The sequence below is a fragment of the Delphinapterus leucas genome, chromosome 5 (assembly GCF_059928025.1).
Source record: "Delphinapterus leucas isolate spDelLeu-1000000601 "Yukka" chromosome 5, BTC_Dleu_Yukka2, whole genome shotgun sequence".
NCBI classification, from domain to species: domain Eukaryota; kingdom Metazoa; phylum Chordata; class Mammalia; order Artiodactyla; family Monodontidae; genus Delphinapterus; species Delphinapterus leucas.
In genome coordinates, this window is record NC_143133.1 from 101,253,329 (window position 1) to 101,272,530 (window position 19,202).

At 38.5% G+C, this 19,202-nt stretch overlaps 2 protein-coding genes across 20 annotated transcripts in view; one reads left to right on the top strand and one right to left on the bottom strand.

The window, feature by feature from the left end:
* Positions 1-18,095, top strand: part of AFF1 (ALF transcription elongation factor 1) — a 230,812-nt gene extending 212,717 nt beyond the window's left edge. For all 12 annotated transcript variants that reach the window (XM_089912261.1, XM_022561660.2, XM_089912267.1 and 9 more), the window contains one exon: positions 1-18,095. This exon is cut by the window's left edge and continues 12,660 nt beyond it. The gene's annotated coding sequence lies outside the window, so the exon portion shown is untranslated.
* KLHL8 (kelch like family member 8) overlaps positions 11,970-19,202 on the bottom strand; it is a 61,063-nt gene continuing 53,830 nt past the window's right edge. For all 8 annotated transcript variants that reach the window (XM_022561622.3, XM_089912278.1, XM_089912276.1 and 5 more), the window contains one exon: positions 11,970-19,199. In XM_022561622.3, the coding sequence (XP_022417330.2) occupies positions 19,076-19,199 (124 nt within the window). In that variant the 3' untranslated portion in view covers positions 11,970-19,075. The remainder of the gene's footprint in view (positions 19,200-19,202) is intronic.

A 19,202-nucleotide genomic window follows, 5' to 3' on the forward strand; every position in this document is an offset into this window, starting at 1 on the left:
AATTTTCTGCATACAGGTCTTTTGTCTCCTTAGGTAGGTTTATTCCTAGATATTTTATTCTTTTTGTTGCAATGGTAAATGGGAGTGTTTTCTTGATTTCACTTTCAGACTTTTCATCATTAGTGTATAGCAATGCCAGAGATTTCTGTGCATTAATTTTGTATCCTGCTACTTTACCAAATTCGTTGATTAGCTCTAGTAGTTTTCTGGCAGCATCTTTAGGATTCTCTATGTATAGTATCATGTCATCTGCAAACAGTGACAGCTTTACGTCTTCTTTTCCGATTTGGATTCCTTTTATTTCCTTTTCTTCTCTGATTGCTGTGGCTAAAACTTCCAAAACTATGTTGAATAACAGTGGTGAGAGTGGACAACCTTGTCTTCTTCCTGATCTTAGTGGAAATGCTTTCAGTTTTTCACCATTGAGGATGATGTTGGCTGTGGATTTGTCATATATGGCCTTTATTATGTTGAGGAAAGTTCCCTCTATGCCTACTTTCTCGAGGGTTTTTATCATAAATGGCTGTTGAATTTTGTTGAAAGCTTTCTCTGCATCTATTGAGATGACCATATGGTTTTTCTCCTTCAATTTGTTAATATGGTGTATCACATTGATTGATTTGCCTATATTGAAGAATCCTTCCTTGCTGGAATAAACCCCACTTGATCAAGGTGTATGATCCTTTTAATGTGCTGTTGGATTCTGTTTGCTAGTATTTTGTTGAGGATTTTTGCATCTATGTTCATCAGTGATAATGTCCTGTAGTTTTCTTTCTTTGTGACATCCTTGTCTGGTTTTGGTATCAGGGTGATGGTGGCCTCCTAGAATGAGTTTGGGAGTGTTCCTCCCTTTGCGATATTTTGGAAGACTTTGAGAAGGATAGGTGTTAGCTCTTCTCTAAATGTTTGACAGAATTCACCTGTGAAGCCATCTGGTCCTGGGCTTTTGTTTGTTGGAAGATTTTTAATCACAGTTTCAATTTCAGTGCTTGTGATTGGTCTGTTCATATTTTCTATTTCTTCCTGATTCAGTCTTGGCAGGTTGTGCATTTCTAAGAATTTGTCCATTTCTTCTAGATTGTCCGTTTTGTTGGCATAGAGTTGCTTGTAATAATCTGTCATGATCTTTTGTATTTCTGCAGTGTCAGTTGTTACGTCTCCTTTTTCATTTCTAATTCTATTGATTTGAGTCTTCTCCCTTTTTTTCTTGATGAGTCTGGCTAATGGTTTATCAATTTTGTTTAGCTTCTCAAAGAACCAGCTTTTAGTTTTGTTGATCTTTGCTATTGTTTCCTCATTTCTTTTTCATTTATTTCTGATCTGATTTTTATGATTTCTTTCCTTCTGCTAACTTTGGGGTTATTTTGTTCTTTCTCTAATTGCTTTAGGTGCAAGGTTAGGTTGTTTATTCGAGATGTTTCCTGTTTCTTAAGGTAGGATTGTATTGCTATAAACTTCCCTCTTAAAACTGCTTTTGCTGCATCCCATAGGTTTTAGGTCGTCGTGTCTCCATTTTCATTTGTTTCTAGGTAGTTTTTGATTTCCTCTTTGATTTCTTCAGTGATCACTTCGTTATTAAGTAGTGTATTGTTTAGCCTCCATGTGTTTGTATTTTTTACAGATCTTTTCCTGTAATTGATATCTAGTCTCATAGCGTTGTGGTCGGAAAAGATACTTGATACAATTTCAATTTTCTTAAATTTACCAAGGCTTGATTTGTGACCCAGGATATGATCTGTCCTGGAGAATGTTCCATGAACACTTGAGAAAAATGTGTATTTTGTTGTTTTTGGATGGAATGTCCTATAAATATCAATTAAGACCATCTTGTTTAATGTATCATTTAAAGTTTGTGTTTCCTTATTTATTTTCATTTTGGATGATCTGTCCATTGGTGAAAGTGGGGTGTTAGTCCCCTACTATGAATGTGTTACTGTCAATTTCCCCTTTTATGGCTGTTAGTATTTGCCTCATGTATTGAGGTGCTCCTATGTTGGGTGCATAAATATTTACAATTGTTATATCTTCTTCTTGGATCAATCCCTTGATCATTATGTAGTGTCCTTCTTTGTCTCTTCTAATAGTCTTTATTTTAAAGTCTATTTTGTCTGATATGAGAATTGCTACTCCAGCTTTCTTTGGTTTCCATTTGCATGGAATATCTTTTTCCATCCCCTTACTTTCAGTCTGTATGTGTCTCTAGGTCTGAAGTGGGTCTCTTGTAGATAGCATATATATGGGTCTTGTTTTTGTATCCATTCAGCCAATCTGTGTCTTTTGGCGGGAGCATTTAGTCCATTTACATTTAAGGTAATTATCGATATGTATGTTCCTGTTCCCATTTTCTTAATAGTTGTGGGTTCATTATTGTAGGTCTTTTCCTTCTCTTGTGTTTCTTGCCTAGAGAAGTTCCTTTAGCATTTGTTGTAAAGCTGGTTTGGTGGTGCTGAACTCTGTCAGCTTTTGCTTGTCTGTAAAGGTTTTAATTTCTTCATCAAATCTGAATGAGATCCTTGCTGGGTAGGGTAATCTTGGTTGCAGGTTTTTCTCCTTAATCACTTTGAATATGTCCTGCCAGTCCCTTCTGGCTTGCAGAGTTTCTGCTGAAAGATCAGCTGTTAACCTTATGGGGATTCTCTTGTGTGTTATTGTTTTTCCCTTGCTGCTTTTAATATGTTTTCTTTGTATTTAATTTTTGACAGTTTGATTAATATGTGTCTTGGCGTATTTCTCCTTGGATCTATCCTGTATGGGACTCTCTGTGCTTCCTGGACTTGATTAACTATTTCCTTTCCCATATTAGGGAAGTTTTCAACTATAATCTCTTCAAATATTTTCTCAGTCCCTTTCTTTTTCTCTTCTTCTTCTGGAACCCCTATAATTCGAATGTTGGTGCGTTTAATGTTGTCCCAGAGGTATTTGAGACTGTCCTCAGTTCTTTTCATTCTTTTTTCTTTATTCTGCTCTTCAGTAGTGATTTTCACTATTTTATCTTCCAGGTCACTTATCTGTTCTTCTGCCTCAGTTATTCTGCTATTGATCCCTTCTAGAGTAGTTTTAATTTCATTTATTGTGTTGTTCATCGTTGCTTGTTTCATCTTTATTTCTTCTAGGTCCTTGTTAAATGTTCCTTGCATTTTGTCTATTCTATTTCCAAGATTTTGGATCATCATTCTGAATTCTTTTTCTGGTAGACTGCCTATTTCCCCTTCATTTGTTAGGTCTGGTGGGTTTTTATCTTCTCCTTCATCTGCTGTGTGTTTTTCTGTCTTCTCATTTTGCTTATCTTACTGTGTTTGGGGTCTCCTTTTTGCAGGCTGCAGTTTCGTAGTTCCCATTGTTTTTGGTGTCTGTCCCCAGTGGCTAAAGTTGGTTCAGTGGGTTGTGTGTAGGCTTCCTGGTGGAGGGGACTAGTGCCTGTGTTCTGGTGGATGAGGCTGGATCTTGTCTTTCTGGTGGGCAGGTGCACATCTGGTGGTGTGTTTTGGGGTGTCTGTGGACTTACGATTTTAGGCAGCCTCTGTGCTAATGGGTGGGGTTGTGTTCCTGTTTCGCTAGTTGTTTGGCATAGGTTATCCAGCACTGTAGCTTGCTGGTCGTTGAGTGAAGCTGGGTGCTGGTGTTAAGATGGAGGTCTCTGGGAGATTTTCGCTGTTTGATATTATGTGGAGCTGGGAGGTGTCTTGTGGACCAGTGTCCTGAAGTTGGCTCTCCCACCTCAGAGGCACAGCACTGACTCTTGGCTGAAGCACCAAGAGCCTTTCATCCACATGGCTCAGGATAAAAGGGAGAAAAAGTAGAAAGAGAGAGTGAGAGAGTGAGAGAGTGAGAGAGTGAGAGAGTGAGAGAGAGAGAGAGAGAGAGAGAGGAAGGAAGGAAGGAAAGAAAATAAAGAAAGAAAAAGAAAGAAAGAAAGAAAAAGAGAGGGAGGGAGGAAAGAAAGAAAAAGAAGATAAAATAAAGTTATTAAAAATATTAAGGAAAAAAATTTTTTTAAGAAAAAAAAATGAAAACAAAATTGGACGGCTAGAACCCTAGGACAAATGGTGGAAGCAAAGCTATACAGACAAAATCTCACACAGAAGCATATACCTACACACTCACAAAAAGAAGAAAAGGGGAAAAAATCATAAATCTTGCTCTCAAAGTCCACCTCCTCAATTTGGGATGATTCGTTGTCTATTCATGTATTCCACAGATGTGGGGTACATCAAGATGATTGTGGAGCTTTAATCCGCTTGCTTCTGAGGCTGCAGAGAGAGTTTCCTTTTCTCTTCTTTGTTCTCACAGCTCCTGGGGCTCAGCTTTGGATTTTGCCCTGCCTCTGTGTGTAGGTCACTGGAGGGCGTCTGTTCTTCCTCAGAGAGGACGGGGTTAAAGGAGCCGCTGATTCGGGGGCTCTGGCTCACTCAGGCCACGGGGAAGGGAGGGGCATGGTGTGCGGGGCGAGCCTGTGGCCAGCGTGCCATTGCTCCAGCCTGAGGTGCGCCGTGTGCTCTCCCGGGGAAGTTGTCCCCGGATCCTGGAACGCTGGCAGTGGCGGGCTGCACAGGCTCTCAGGAAGGGGGTGTGTGGATAGTGACCTGTGCTCGTACACAGGCTTCTTGGTGGCGGCGGCAGCAGCCTTAGCGTCTCTTGCCCGTCTCTGTGGTCCACGCTGATAGCCACGGCTCGCACCAGTCTCTGGAGCTCCTTTAAGCAGCTCTCTTAATCCCCTCTCCTCACACACCAGGAAAAAAGAGGGAAGAAAAAGTCTCTTGCCTCTTCAGCAGCTCCAGACTTTTCCCCGGACTCCCTCCAGGCTAGCCGTGGCGCACTAACCCCCTGCAGGCTGTGTTCGCGCCACCAGCCCCAGTCCTCTCCCTGTGCTCCGACCGAAGTCCAAGCCTCAGCTCCCAGCCCCGCCCGCCCCGGCGTTTGAGCAGACAAGCCTCTCGGGCTGGTGGGTGTCGGTCGGCACCGATCCTCTGTGCGGGAATCTCCCCACTTTGCCCTCTGCACCTGTTGCTGTGCTCTCCTCCGCGGCTCCGAAGCTTCCCCCTCCGCCACCTGCAGTCTCCGCCCACAAAGGGGCTTCCTGGTGTGTGGAAACCTTTCCTCCACAGCTCCCTCCCCCTGGTGCAGGTCCCGTCCCTATCCTTTTGTCTCTGTTTATTCCTTTTTCTTTTGCCCTACCCAGGTACGTGGGGACTTTCTTGCCTTTTGGAGGTCTGAGGTCTTCTGCCCGTGTTCATTAGGTGTTCTGTAGGAGTTGTTCCACGTGTAGATGTATTTCTGATGTATCTGTGGAGAGGAAGGTTATCTCCACGTCTTACTCTTCCGCCATCTTCCCCTCCTCTCCTGCTTATTTTAAATGACGGTAAAAAGCAAGGGAAGACAAGGCTTCCCTGGTGGTCCAGGGACACGGGTGGTTAAGAAGTGGTTAAGAATCCGCCTGTCAATGCAAGGGACACGGGTTCGAGCCCTGGTCCGGGAAGATCCCACATCCCACGGAGCAACTAAGCCCGTGCGCCACAACTACTTAGCCTGCGCTCTAGAGCCCATGAGCCACAACTACTGAAGCCTGTGCGCCTAGAGCCTGTGCTCCGCAACAAGAGAAGGCACCGCAATGAGAAGCCCGAACATTGCAATTTAGACCCCACTCGCCGCAACTAGAGAAAGCCTGCGCGCAGCAACGAAGACCCAACGCAGCCATAGATAATTAAAAATAAAAAAGCAAGGGAAGACTGACTTTTCATCCCTGTGAGAGTCACTCCATCCATTCAACAGTTTAACTGCCCTGTGCAAAGTGACATGCTTCAGAATGTATGTTGGCATAAGGCATAAGTCAGGGTGCCCAGCTTCTGAACTGCATGTCTCTTCTCCATGCAAGTGACAGGTGACTTCAGTTCTGGTATTTTCCCATTCAAACAGCCACTGTCCCTGCCTTCAGTGGCCCTCTCTAACCTAGATGCTATTCTAAAGCCATCATTGTGGCTATACTGTTCAGACTGAGTTATTTCAAGCTTGACAGCATGGCATAAGCCAGCTTATCCATTAAAGTACAACACTCCTCTTATGTTTCATGATACATTCCCATCCCTTTAGCACAACAGACCTAGAAAGTGAAAATATGAAGTGGAGAGGAATGTGTGTTAAGCTACGTGTGCTGTGTACTTTCCATAGTTTGTATTTTTAAAATCACCTTTCAAATTAGTCATTATCATGCTTTGCAGAACTGGATGGGCAAGCATACACACACCCTACTTACTTTATGATAGTTTTTCTGGGAAGAGTTAAACAATTCTGTTCATATACATCACCAGACTTGGTTCCAAAACACAAAGGCTGAGGATAAAAATTTGTTAAATAACAGTATCTCTGTAAGTCATTTTGTTTTGACAATGATAACATCAGATTAATCAAAATCTCCACATATTAATCATTTGAAAAACAATATTTGTTATAGCAACATTTTTAAAGTTTTGATGCATGTTTAAATTTTAATCCCCCAATATATCATGTTTATCATGAAATTGAATAAACTATGTATCTCCTATCCTATATCTTATACCCCTTTAGCCACCCCAATTGATAACATAATTCCATTTACTATAGAGTACAATTACTGTGTACCAAAATGTCACTCACAGATGCACAGTCTGGGCTCTCCTCTTGCCTCCATTTGACTGAAGCAGTAAACCAACCATGAGCAGGCCCATCCATCATGCTACTATTTTGTATTCAGGCATCTGTGTGTGCGCTATGTATGTATACACATATGTATGATCATTTTACAGCCATGTCAGGAGAGCAAAATGCATTGTTAGGTAAACGCATTGTGCTAAGGCATAAGAGGTTAGGGAAATTTCACATACGTACATTCTCTCCACTTTTAAAAGAATGATATCCTGTTGCATTAAAGCAAAACTTGTAAGTTCTTACTTTAAACCATTAAATGTTTAGTTCTACTACCCTAATTTCCTGAAGCCACATCTTTGTTTACTTACCATCCCTTAAGTTAGTCCCTGGCTAGTTTCCTTCCTTAAGTTCAATTTCTTCACTGCTTTTAATGTGCATGGTGCTCTCATTTCAGCAGAGCCCCAGGAGCCTAGGGGCACCTGAGACCCATTCTTCTAAAATTTTACAACTCTCTACAGGCATATTTACAAAGTGTTACCTGAAAATACCAAGGAGCCACCAGACAGTCCATTTGTGTGCAATTCATTAAAAGGAATTTACATTCATTCCACCAGTAAGAATTATTTACTCCTCTGGCTCTGGTTTGAAAGGATGTGGAAAGTTTGAGTCAACAAAACTGTTTCTGGCTTTTTTCTCCCTATCTTCATAGGCATTAGCCACTCCACAGGTGTCAACCTTTATGCCAAAAGATGTGAGTATATAAAGTGGATGAGATCTGAAGCACAAAAACTTGGTGTGACTATAATGCACCTCCAGGATTAAGTAAAAGCCACAGCCGACCAACCAGGTCCTAAGGGTTATTAATAGGGGTAATTAGGAAGACTTTTTTTTTTTTTTTTTGCAGTACGCAGGCCTCTCACTGTTGTGGCCTCTCCCGTTGCGGAGCACAGGCTCCGGACGCGCAGGCTCAGCGGCCATGGCTCACGGGCCCAGCCGCTCCACGGCATGTAGGATCTTCCCGGACTGGGACACAAACCCGTGTCCCCTGCATAGGCAGTCAGACTCTCAACCACTGCGCCACCAGGGAAGCCCAGGAAAACATTTTGAACCTGGTCCTCAAATTGCACTCAGCGTGCTAAACAGTATAGGCACAACATGAATGAATGTAAATTTTAACATGCTTTATTTAGGCTTGTTATAAATGCCCTTTTCCCAAGTGTAATGTGAGGAACACACCACTAGAGAGCAGCCATTTCCTTTAGGGAGAAAATGCTATTTAAAAAAAAAAAACACCACCAAAAAACCCACATTGGTTTAACCACTATGAGATACCACTTCACATCCCAGAGAATTGCTATAATCAAAGAGAAAGACAACACAAAGTGCTGGAGAAGATGATGAGAAAGCAGAAACCTCATATGGTACTGACAGGAATATAATAACAGTACAGCCCCTGTGGATAACATTTTGGTAGTTTCTTAAAAGAAACAGCAATTCCACTTGTATGAACTCACCGAAGATAAATGAAAACATATTCACATGAAGACATGTTTATGGATATTCATGGCAGCATTTTGCATAACAGCCCCAAACTGGAAGCAATTCAAATGATCAACTGGTAAATGGATAAACAAAATGTGGTATATGCATAAGATGAACTACTATTCAGTATTAAAAATGTTACAGTATGGATGAAATGAACCTCAAAAACATTATGCTAAGTGAAACAAGCAGGTGCAAAACACTATATAGAGTTTGATTTCACTTACATGATATACCCAGAAAAAGCAAAGTTATGGGCAGAAACCATATCAATGATTACCTTGAGCAAGAGGCAAGGAGGAAAGGAGGGGAGGAGTGGAGATTAACTCCAAGAAGGGCTCATGAAAATTTTGGGAGCATGATGAAAATGAACTAAATCTGGATTATGGTGATGTTGGCACAACTCTAAGTTTACTAAATCATGGATTATAAACCCAGTGGGTCAATTTTGTATCATATGAATTATAATTCAATAAAGCTGACTCCCAAGAAAACACACTGATTCGGTACTGCATTAAAACAGGGATTGAGAAATGAAACAAGTAGAAGGAGGAAAACCAGACAACTGTGTTAGAATGTAGTACAAATAGCCACTGTGTCACTCAGTCCTGAACTCCGGTCTCCAGACAAGAATAAAGATACTTGTTTGCAGACGAATAGGGGGAAATCAGGGAATTTATGGTCAGGTAAGAACTTTATAACTTTTGGCCAAAGGCCAAAACAGAAACTTTTTTTTTAAACAAAAGAAAGGTTGCAAAGTTTCAGGCAGAATGCAGTTACTTTCTGAATCTACATCAGTACTTTAGTCATCTTTATGAAGGAATTTATAACATCAATGTGCTAAGGGAGTGGTATATATAAAATAACTGATACTTGAGACATTCAGAGCAAAGAGGCACCAAGTGACAGACACAGCTATGCCAAGGAATCTTACATTTTATGAATTATGAACTCCCAGTTTAAATTTAAGAAAAAACTTCAGGCATGACAAATACATGGGACCAAAAAGCTTCTTCTGTTAAGGTCTACAAAGATACTCAACAAATAAGTTTTACTAGAGAGATCTAGTAGTATATAAGGTTAAGTAAATATCAATTAAGACAAAACTATGCCCTTTTGGGGGCTCTACAGATGGTAGTGGCAACTTTTTGCTTGTGGGGGTTATGAAAGACTACATAGTCTGAAGGGCTCTCCTATTACTGTTAGTTCTTAAATTATAAACATAATTTTAAATGCTTTACTGGATTCTCAGGAAAGCAGGGAAACCGCCGAGGCCAATATATAAGTGGGAACCTGAGCAGGAGTGTAAGTAAACAGAAAAGCCACAGTTGCCCCAAGGACAAATGCCAGTATCAGCGCTGGGAGACCACTGAACCCACAGTAAGGGGAGGAGCCGAACCTGAGCACCTCACATTAGGCCAAGAGCCAAGAAGAGAGCAAAAATGACCCAGGGTGGACTTGCGGACCCGGGGAGGGGGAAGGGTAAGCTGGGACGAAGTGAGAGAGTAGCATGGACTTATATACACAACCAAATGTAAAATAGCTAGCTAGTGGGAAGCAGCCGCATAGCACAGGGAGATCAGCTCGGTGCTTTGTGACCACCTAGAGGGGTGGGATAGGGAGGGTGGGAGGGAGACGCAAGAGGGAGGAGATATGGGGATATATGTATATGTATAGCTGATTCACTTTGTTATAAAGCAGAAACTAACACAACATTGTAAAGCAATTATACTCCAATAAAGATGTTTAAAAAAAAAAAAAAAAAAGTCCCAGGGGCAGTTCCTGGCCTAGAGGAGCAAATGTAAAACCTCTCAGAACATGCCCAATTTGGAACCTCTGGATTTCCACAGGTTCAGTTAAGGGTACGTTTACAAAATAAAATCACCAAACAGGAAAGAATGGCACCATAAGGAAAATTTCAGAGACGATAAACAGATTTAGACCCCCAAAAGACTTCAGATACTGGATTTATCAGCCATAGGATATAGAATTAAATATGTATGAATTGCCAAAAGAAAAAGATACAAACAAAAAGAATAAGAATCCATCAAAATTACCAAGCATATCTAAAAAAGAACAGGGCTTCCCTGGTGGCGCAGTGGTTGAGAGTCCGCCTGCCGAGGCAGGGGACACGGGTTCGTGCCCCGGTCCGGGAAGATCCCACATGCCGCGGAGCGGCTGGGCCCGTGAGCCATGGCCGCTGAGCCTGCACGTCCAGAGCCTGTGCTCTGCAACGGGAGAGGCCACAACAGTGAGGCCCGCATACCGCCAAAAAAAAAAAAAAGAAAAAGAAAAAGTAGGACTTTTGGAAATGAAAAACATAGTAATTCAAATTAAAAACTTAATGGTTTTTACAAAAGATTACACAGAGCCGAAGTGAAAATTAGTAAATAGGAAGAGAGTTTCAAATCCCAGAAAAAGAGAAGTAATATTCAAAGAGTCCATGAAATAAATTTTCAGATCAGAAAGATACACATCACAAATATAAGAAGCACAATGTATACTAGCAGGACAAATACAAAGACACATCTAGATACATTATAGTGAAACTACAGAACAGATGAGATCTTAAAAGCAGAAGAGAAAAAGGAGATCTGTAGGAAGGAAAGACTGCAGCTGTACTGAAGTACAAAGGAAACCAGATGACAGTGGAATAACAACTTCAAAACACCAAGAGAAAACCAACTAGAATTGTATCTAGTACAACTATCAGGAATAACAGTACATGTATTTACTGAGTGTAAACCTTAAGTGTTCTCACCACACACACAAAGGGAGGTAACTGTGAGGTAATGGATGTGTTAATTAACCTGCATAACAATATGCATATGTCAAATCATCAAAATATATACAATTTTGTCAATTACACTTCAATAAAGCTGAAAAAATTAAAAATGACAGTAAAATAAGGACATTTTTCAGATGAACCAAAACTGAGATTATTTAAACAGAATTTCCCTTGTATAACTTCTAGAAATACATCCTTTAGCAAAAAATTAGTTCAGAAGGAATGTCTGAGATACACAAAAGAAATACGATCAAAGTAAACCCAAATAAATATTTAATAATGTTTAAATGTGGGTTGGGAAATAACTGAAATACTGAACAAAGGTTGGAAAGAAAGGTGATGAATTTTAGTGTTCTAAGGTCCTTATTGTTCAGAAAGACATTAAACACACTGATTAACTTTAGATTGTTAACTACGCCATAAAAATTCCAAGGTTAACCACTAAAAGAAGGAGGTGGAGGGGAAACACAAAAAACCTTCATTTAAAAAAAGTTCCTGGACAACTGTGGTAAAATTTCTGACCAGTTAATCCTCACCCCTCCAAAAACATAAACCAGCCAGGGTAAGTAGGATAACAAAAATTTTAAAACAATATCCTAATCAAACTAGGTGTTTCAGGAACCCCACAATTTGAGCAGATACAAGACCTGCACAATATTAATAACTGAGCAGGGGGGAAGCAAGCAGCATGTGAATCACAAGAGAGCCAAAGGCGCTCACTGAGATATTTGGAGGACCAACTCCAGAACAGCACTGAAACTGGAAGGTGTTTTTGCCTTCTCCAATAGCAAGAGAGAACAAAGGGTCTGAGGCAGGTCTGAAATGGCTGGGCCTTGTGAACTCTTCAAAACTAACTAATACAAGTTCCAGTCCAGGATAAAGCCCCTACGAACAGACAGAATCAAATACATACCTGAAAGTACACTACTTAAAAACAAAACGTTCAATTTTTAAAAATTAGCATAAATGTACATCAGAAAACCTCAACATACACACACACAGAAAACTAATCACAATGTGGAATGGCAACACACTTCTATTGATAGGTCAAACACGCAAAAAGAAAAAAAAAACAGCAATATGTAGAAGACTGAGAACACAATTAGCTAGTTTGATATGATGTACAAATACAGAAACTGCATTACAACATTAGTCAGGCTTTTCAAGAATACACAAATAACATTTTAACATAACAGGCAATAAAACAAGTCTCAATACATTTCCATGAAGTGGAGTCCAATAGATCATGGTCAGACCAAAGTAAAGAAAAAAACATACTTGGTAATTTTAAAATATACTTCTAAACTCACAGATCAAAAGAAAACATGGAATGAACATTTACAAAATGTTTAGAAGTGAACATTAATAAAAACAGTACAAATAAAACTTGTGGGATCCAGCAAATGATATTTTAAAAAGTAAATCTTAACAAAATGGACTTAAAAATCCTAAAAGGTCATATAACCAATAAGATATTGAATTGGTAGTTAATTTTTCCTCAAAAGGTGGTAGGTTCAGGTGGTTTTACAAGTAAGTTCTATTAAATATTTGAGAAATGGATTATTTCAATGTTAAATAATTCAGAGAACAGAAAAGAGAGAATACTTTGTAATTCATCCTATGTGTCACTCAGCTCTTGGTTAGACAGACTGACCAATGGAATAGAATAGAAAGTCCCAGATGTTTACTTACATGGAAATTGGCCATGTAGATAAAGTTCAGAGGTAAGCATGGATTAGTCACTAAACAGTGTGAAGAAAACTGGCTATCCACACAGTAAAAAAATAAATTTTTTCTCTCTCACACATACACAAATCAATTCCAGGTGGACTAAAGACTATATATGAGAGATTTTCTTTCAGAAGAGACAATAAATTTCTTAAGACACAAAAAAGAACATGTGAATACATTAAAGTTAAGAAGTTTTCTTTATCAAAAAACAAAGTGAAGGGCTTCCCTGGTGGCGCAGTGGTTGAGGGTCCACCTGCTGATGCAAGGGACACAGCTTTGTGCCCTGGTCTGGGAAGATCCCACATGCCGCGGAGCGGCTGGGCCCATGGGCCATGGCCGCTGAGCCTGCGTGTCCGGCGCCTGTGCTCCGCAACGGGAGAGGCCACAGCAGTGAGGCCCACGTACCGCAAAAAAACAAAAACATAAACAAAGTGAAAAGCCATAAACTAGAAGATATGTGCAATAAAAATAAATGGAAATATTAGTATCCTATTATGAAGAACTCATGTAAATGAGAAAAAAATAGATAAAATGGAAAAAGGACATCAAGAAGCATTTCACAGGAGAAACTGGAAAGACTAATAACCATGGAAACATGTTCAGCTCAACAATCAAGAAAATGCAAATTAAAGTCACAATAAAATATCATCTTACACCTAACAGATTGGTAAGAATCAGGTCTTACAATAGAAAGTAAATAATAAACCATAATGTAAACTCACACAACCATTTTGGAAAATAATTTCACGTTACCTTATAAAACTGTTATGAAGCTGATCAAGCATATGTCTTACAACCAACTCTGCTTTTAGGTTTATACTCTAAAGAAACTTGCACATGTGTACCAAGAAACTGTATACAAGTGTTCATTTTAGCACTGTAAAAGCAAAAATATGGAAAACTATACCCAACGTAAATTATAAAAATGAACCTGTTGAATGAAAAGATCAAATTACTAAGACTACATACAGAATACTATATCTTATAAAGCTCACCAACAAAAGTAAACAATATGTAGCTTTGGTATATTTGTATAAAAACAAAAGAAAAAAAGCAAAGGAATGAATGATTGGTTCAGGACAGTACTCACCTCTGGGGAGAAGGGGAGGCTGGGGACTGGAATAGAGAAGGAACGCAAAGGCAGAGTCAATACTACCAGAAATGTTCTAGTTCTTAATTAGGGAGTGAATACATAGGTGTTTTATTACTGTGCTTAATAACTTCAATGTTACATATATTTTTGTATATGTATCAAATATTACATACAGAAATATAGTGATCAGTGGTTACCAGAGGCAATGTAGCGGGTGGGAGAAATAGGTTAAGGGGGTCAAAAGGTACAAATTTCCAGTTATAAAATAAATAAGTCCTGGGGATGTAACATACACCATTGTGCCTATAGTTAATAGAACTGTATTGCATATCTGAAAGTGCTAAGAGAGTAGATCTTAAAACTCATCACAAGAAAAAAAAACTGTAAATATGTGTAATGATGGATTCTTGTGGTGACCATTTCACAATACATACATGTATTGAATCGTTGCGCACCTAAAACTTATGTCAATTATATCTCAATAAATGGAAAGTGACCAAAAAAGAGAAATGGTGGCCCTAAATACTTTCATACTGCTACGAAGAAACTATGAAAAAGAAAATCATCTTTCCTTAAATATATATCTACAGATATTTGAGAAAGCAGAGGCATAGGTGGTTAGGTAGAACAGTGGAATTTTTCAGTCACAAAGAATATTGGTCAACCAGTGATTAGTTGTGGATCTTGGACAAGTTATTGTATTTGAATCTAATCTTTAACTCTCTGGTGGTCCAGCGGTCAGGACTCCATGCTTCCACTACAGGGGGCATGGGTTCAAACCCTAATCAGGGAACTAAGATCCCGCATGCTGTGGGGCTTGGGACTGTAAAGATTAAAAGATTATTATAAAGTGACTGATGGGACTTTCCTGGTGGCACAGTGGTTAAGAATCCGCCTGCCAATGCAGGGGACACGGGTTTGAGCCCTGGTCCGGGAAGATCCTACATGCCGTGGAGCAACTAAGCCCGTGCGCCACAACTACTGAAGCCCGCTCGCCTAGAGCCCGTGCTCCTCAACAAGAGAAGCCACTGCAATGAGAAGCCGCCGCTCACCAGAACTAGAGAAAGCCTGCACACAGCAATAAAGACCCAACACAGCCATTAATCAATCAATCAATCAAACTGGTGAAGACTATACATTAAACAAATTGTAGTTATTAATACTCCCCATGACTACTACCCAAATTTAAGAAACTCCTTATGGTTCAGATGGACTAAATTCAGCCACAACCGATAAGATAATGGAAAAATGACTTGTTAAAACAAAAACCACCAGAATTTTTGCATTTAAATAGTTTCCTTTCAAAGACCCCCCCCCTTTTTTTTCATACCTATGACTCATGTATTTTGCAACTAGAAGTCTGTACCTCATAATCTCCCTCACCTATTTCTCTCCCCTCTCCCCATCCTCCTCTCTGGCAACCACCTGTTTATTCTCTGTATCTATAACTCTGTTTCTGTTATGTTCATGCGTTTTGTTTTTTTTAGATTCCACATATAACTGAAATCATACAGTATTTGACTTTCTAAAGATGGTATAGACTTCTTTCACTGAAGTTACTATTGCTCAGGGTAATTTTAGAAATCTTGCATTGGAACTGTTTACTTTTGAAAAATTTTTTTCCAGTAGAGGAAAACCTAATTCTTTGAGGGTAGATTTAACCTGTGATAGTCATAAAATATTTTGAATCAAGTCTGATGAATAAAGTACATAGGGCCATTATTAAGATTCTGGTCCAAATTAACATATAACTACGATGAGACTAATTCTCTTGGATGACTTACAAATGGATGTTCAGGTTGTTTTCAAAGAGAAGTTTCAGAAAAGTTTTTAGCAATGGCAAGCAGAAAAACATAATTATAGCTTCATGAGGTTACTAATTGGAAGGACAACATCTTAATGCATAAAGAATCTTATTTCTATATAGTACAAGTCTACAATTGCTGAAGAGACAATTGCTCAAATCAGTTGCCTTTAACCTTTAATTTTTGTACAGGTTAACAAAAATCTTCCTATTTTCAGTTAAACATAAAGATCTTTTCTTTGAGGAGAAAAATATTCCAGCAACTACTAAATCAATTTTGTATTTGAAGGATCAAGAATAAACAATTACATAGTTTTGAAAAGATTCTATAAAAGCAATCAAACAATGAAAAGCAAAGTTATGAACACTACATAGGAAGAAGTTCCTATTTATAATAGGTACATGCAACATATTTTGAATCAATAAATAGCAACTTTCTGATCTCAGTACTTGGTAGTATATATGATAATTTATTATTTTGATTTGCTGGAATACTACTACACTAATACATGGTTTTAAGAAAATATTATAGAGAAGTTTTATTGCCACTTGTTTACTCCACATAAAGGAGAAAAAGAGACAGAGTCAATGACACCCCAATATAATTTCTTTAGAAGTCTGACACGAGAAACCACAGAAAACATTCTTAACCAATAAGACGTGAATTAGATTCTAAATGCATTTTCTGATATAAAACATGGAGAAAAAAGGAACAAAACTCTCAAGTGTACCATTTGCAAGAGTAGTTTCTGCAGTTTCAACAATCTCTTATCTAGGCATTTAACAGCACTGTAAGTTTAAAATGCATTTAGGAATTAAGAGAATGAATAATACTCCTTAGAGTACACAGTTTATTCAAACATTTAAAAATAAATTAGTTACACAGAATATAGTGAAATTAGTCAAAAACAGTATCAAGTAATTTGTTTTTAAAGTGGCAGTACAACACAGTAAAAGCAGTGGCTTTAATAACTATTTGGGAGAATCACACAGAAGCAACTAGAAATACTTTTCAAAGAAATATGCAAATTTTTACTTTTTCTTTTTTCCATTTATAATTTAGAATTTTAGCTCTACTTTATGTCTTTTTGGTAGGTGATCTTAACATCTGAGGTTAAAGGAACAGGCCTCACAATTAAGTAGCCATCTTCTCTGAATATTTCATCCTTCTGTTCCTGTGAATATAATCACCTTTCAGTTGCATGATTCCTTCAGCCTGATTCACATTTCATATCTCAAAGAATATGTTTCTAATAAAGAGACTGTGCATATTGACTCTACTATTAATCTTTTCATACCATTGTCAGGTCCTTCAAGGCTGTGCTTCTCACTACCCACACATGAAGTAACAGCCAGCCACATGTTCCATTTACTTCACTTTACTTCCCTTATGAGTAGTTCATATTTTATGGGTAGCTAGGGTACCAACCTAGTAATGTTAGATGACTACTGTATAGATAAAACCAGTAATGGAAATGTAACACCTTCATGTTCCTAAATGCTATACACATGACAAAGGCAGAAATATGTTAAAGAAAAAAAATTTTAAATAATCTTAGAAAGAATAAAAGATCCCCTCCCCCACAAAAATACATGTAACACACTAGTAACCAAACCTAGACAAGCATTATAATACAAGAACTCCATTAGACATAAGAAATAGCTGAAGCCAGGTTTTGAGCCTTATTCTCCACATCCAGCCAGTTGTACCCAGTCCACTGAGTGCTACGGAGTTAAATGCTTTTGGGATTGACTGAAATACGGTTACAATTGTACAAGAGAACACTGGTTCAGATCCAGCAATGACTTATGGACTTGCCCACAGGCTGACAGCAAAAAATTGGGACATTTAAATCTGCTTCACGATAGACCTTCATCTGCTAGCTGAGCCCACTTACAATTTTTTCTTCTTATTTTTTTGATCTAATATATCCAAGGCACTGGCTTTTGGAATGTGGCCTTCTGCCTTACTGTACTGACAAGCCTAGGTTGCCATTTAATAAGGACCATCACAGCTACTAGGCAATGAGCTTCAGGGCTGGACAGATGGAGTAGTGTTCTTCACTGCCCCAGCTTCCTTGTGAACAAGATGACTGACAGCAGTAAACTATACTAAATCCTAAGGCATGACTAAAGGAAAATTTAGGAAGGCCTAAAAGAGAGGTACCAAACTTGCACTGCAAATACAAAATATAATATTTTAATATTCTTCATAAATATTTATAAAAATATACACATATAACAAGCCACTTTATAATGCTGCTAAAACCATGAAGAGCTGTTAGATCAGTAGATATATCAATATCCTGGGCTTTAAAGTAATGTAAAGAAATATTTTCAATTAAAGTTCAATAAATATACTGGAGAGAATTAAATATAACAGGAAAAACAGTTTCAATCTTTCTGTTTTTACAATATCTTTTATTGGTAATGATGGACTTGAAGTATTCAACAGTTCAACTACAATCTATAAAGGGTTTTTGTAAAAATGCATTCATTTACTGAAAATAAATAAATCCAGACTCTGTACAGTTTAGAAAAACTATAATGGTGGCAAATAGCAAAATAGAAAGATAATAAATCTTGGGTTCAAAATGAAATGACTAAATCAAAGAAGAGTGTTAAACATATTTTGGGAGTCTCCTCATTAGGGAGTCATGTAATGGACACCATTCCCTCTCAAGGCTCTCAAATGGGCACTAGAATAATGTCGACTTTAAAGCCTTCTCCTCTAATATCCCCTCTGGTTCAATTTTTGATTATGAAACAAATCCTTTCGGCATGCAATGAAAAAATAAAACTGCAGATTCGTTCAGAGGGAATTAGTTCAGTTAGATCTTTTGGTGTCCTAACAATTCAAACTGAAGTTAAGGGCTTCGCACAGCATTCCTATAAGCTTCTGAAAACACAACTAAAGGGCACTCAGAAAGATGAAACATTTTTCCTATTTCTGTAAATATCCAAGGAATTGAAAACTCAACACCTAGAAAAAGCAAGGCATAAATTCATCAGCACCAAGTAGAAAAGATCTTCAAATGGAGCAGGTCTGTTATGTGTCCTGATATCCTTGTGTTGATGAATAGGTTCCAATCTCCCCTCTAGGAAAAATCCACTGCCTAAGGTTAACACCTTTAGGCAAAAGGTAAAAGCTCAGCAAAATGACTTCATTTTACATTTTGATTCATACACACTTTTTAAAAAAAGGAATTTCAAGGTTTTGGCACTCCTTTAAACACATTTTTTTTGGAGGAGATATGGTTTCAGGTTAGAGTGTCTTCCTTCCCTACTTCACCATTTGTTAAAGTGGGAAGTATGAACTTTATTACTAGTAGTTTCAGCTACCATTTCAAAAGTTGCACTTAGTCACAATACAACAGTTTACATTTAAATGAGACTCTAGTAGTAGTTAAAACTGTTCAAAGGTGGCCATTACAAAATACTGGTAGTCTTTCTTGCCTATCAGATGTTATTAAATTGTTGGTGGCTGGAGTTCAAGTCACATACAGTCAACCACATTACTGGATCCATGACCTACATCTCGAATTTGGCTAGTTAAACAGGCACACACAGCTACACCTGCTCCAGCTCTGCAGTGAGACACAGATCCAACAAGCTCCCACCTG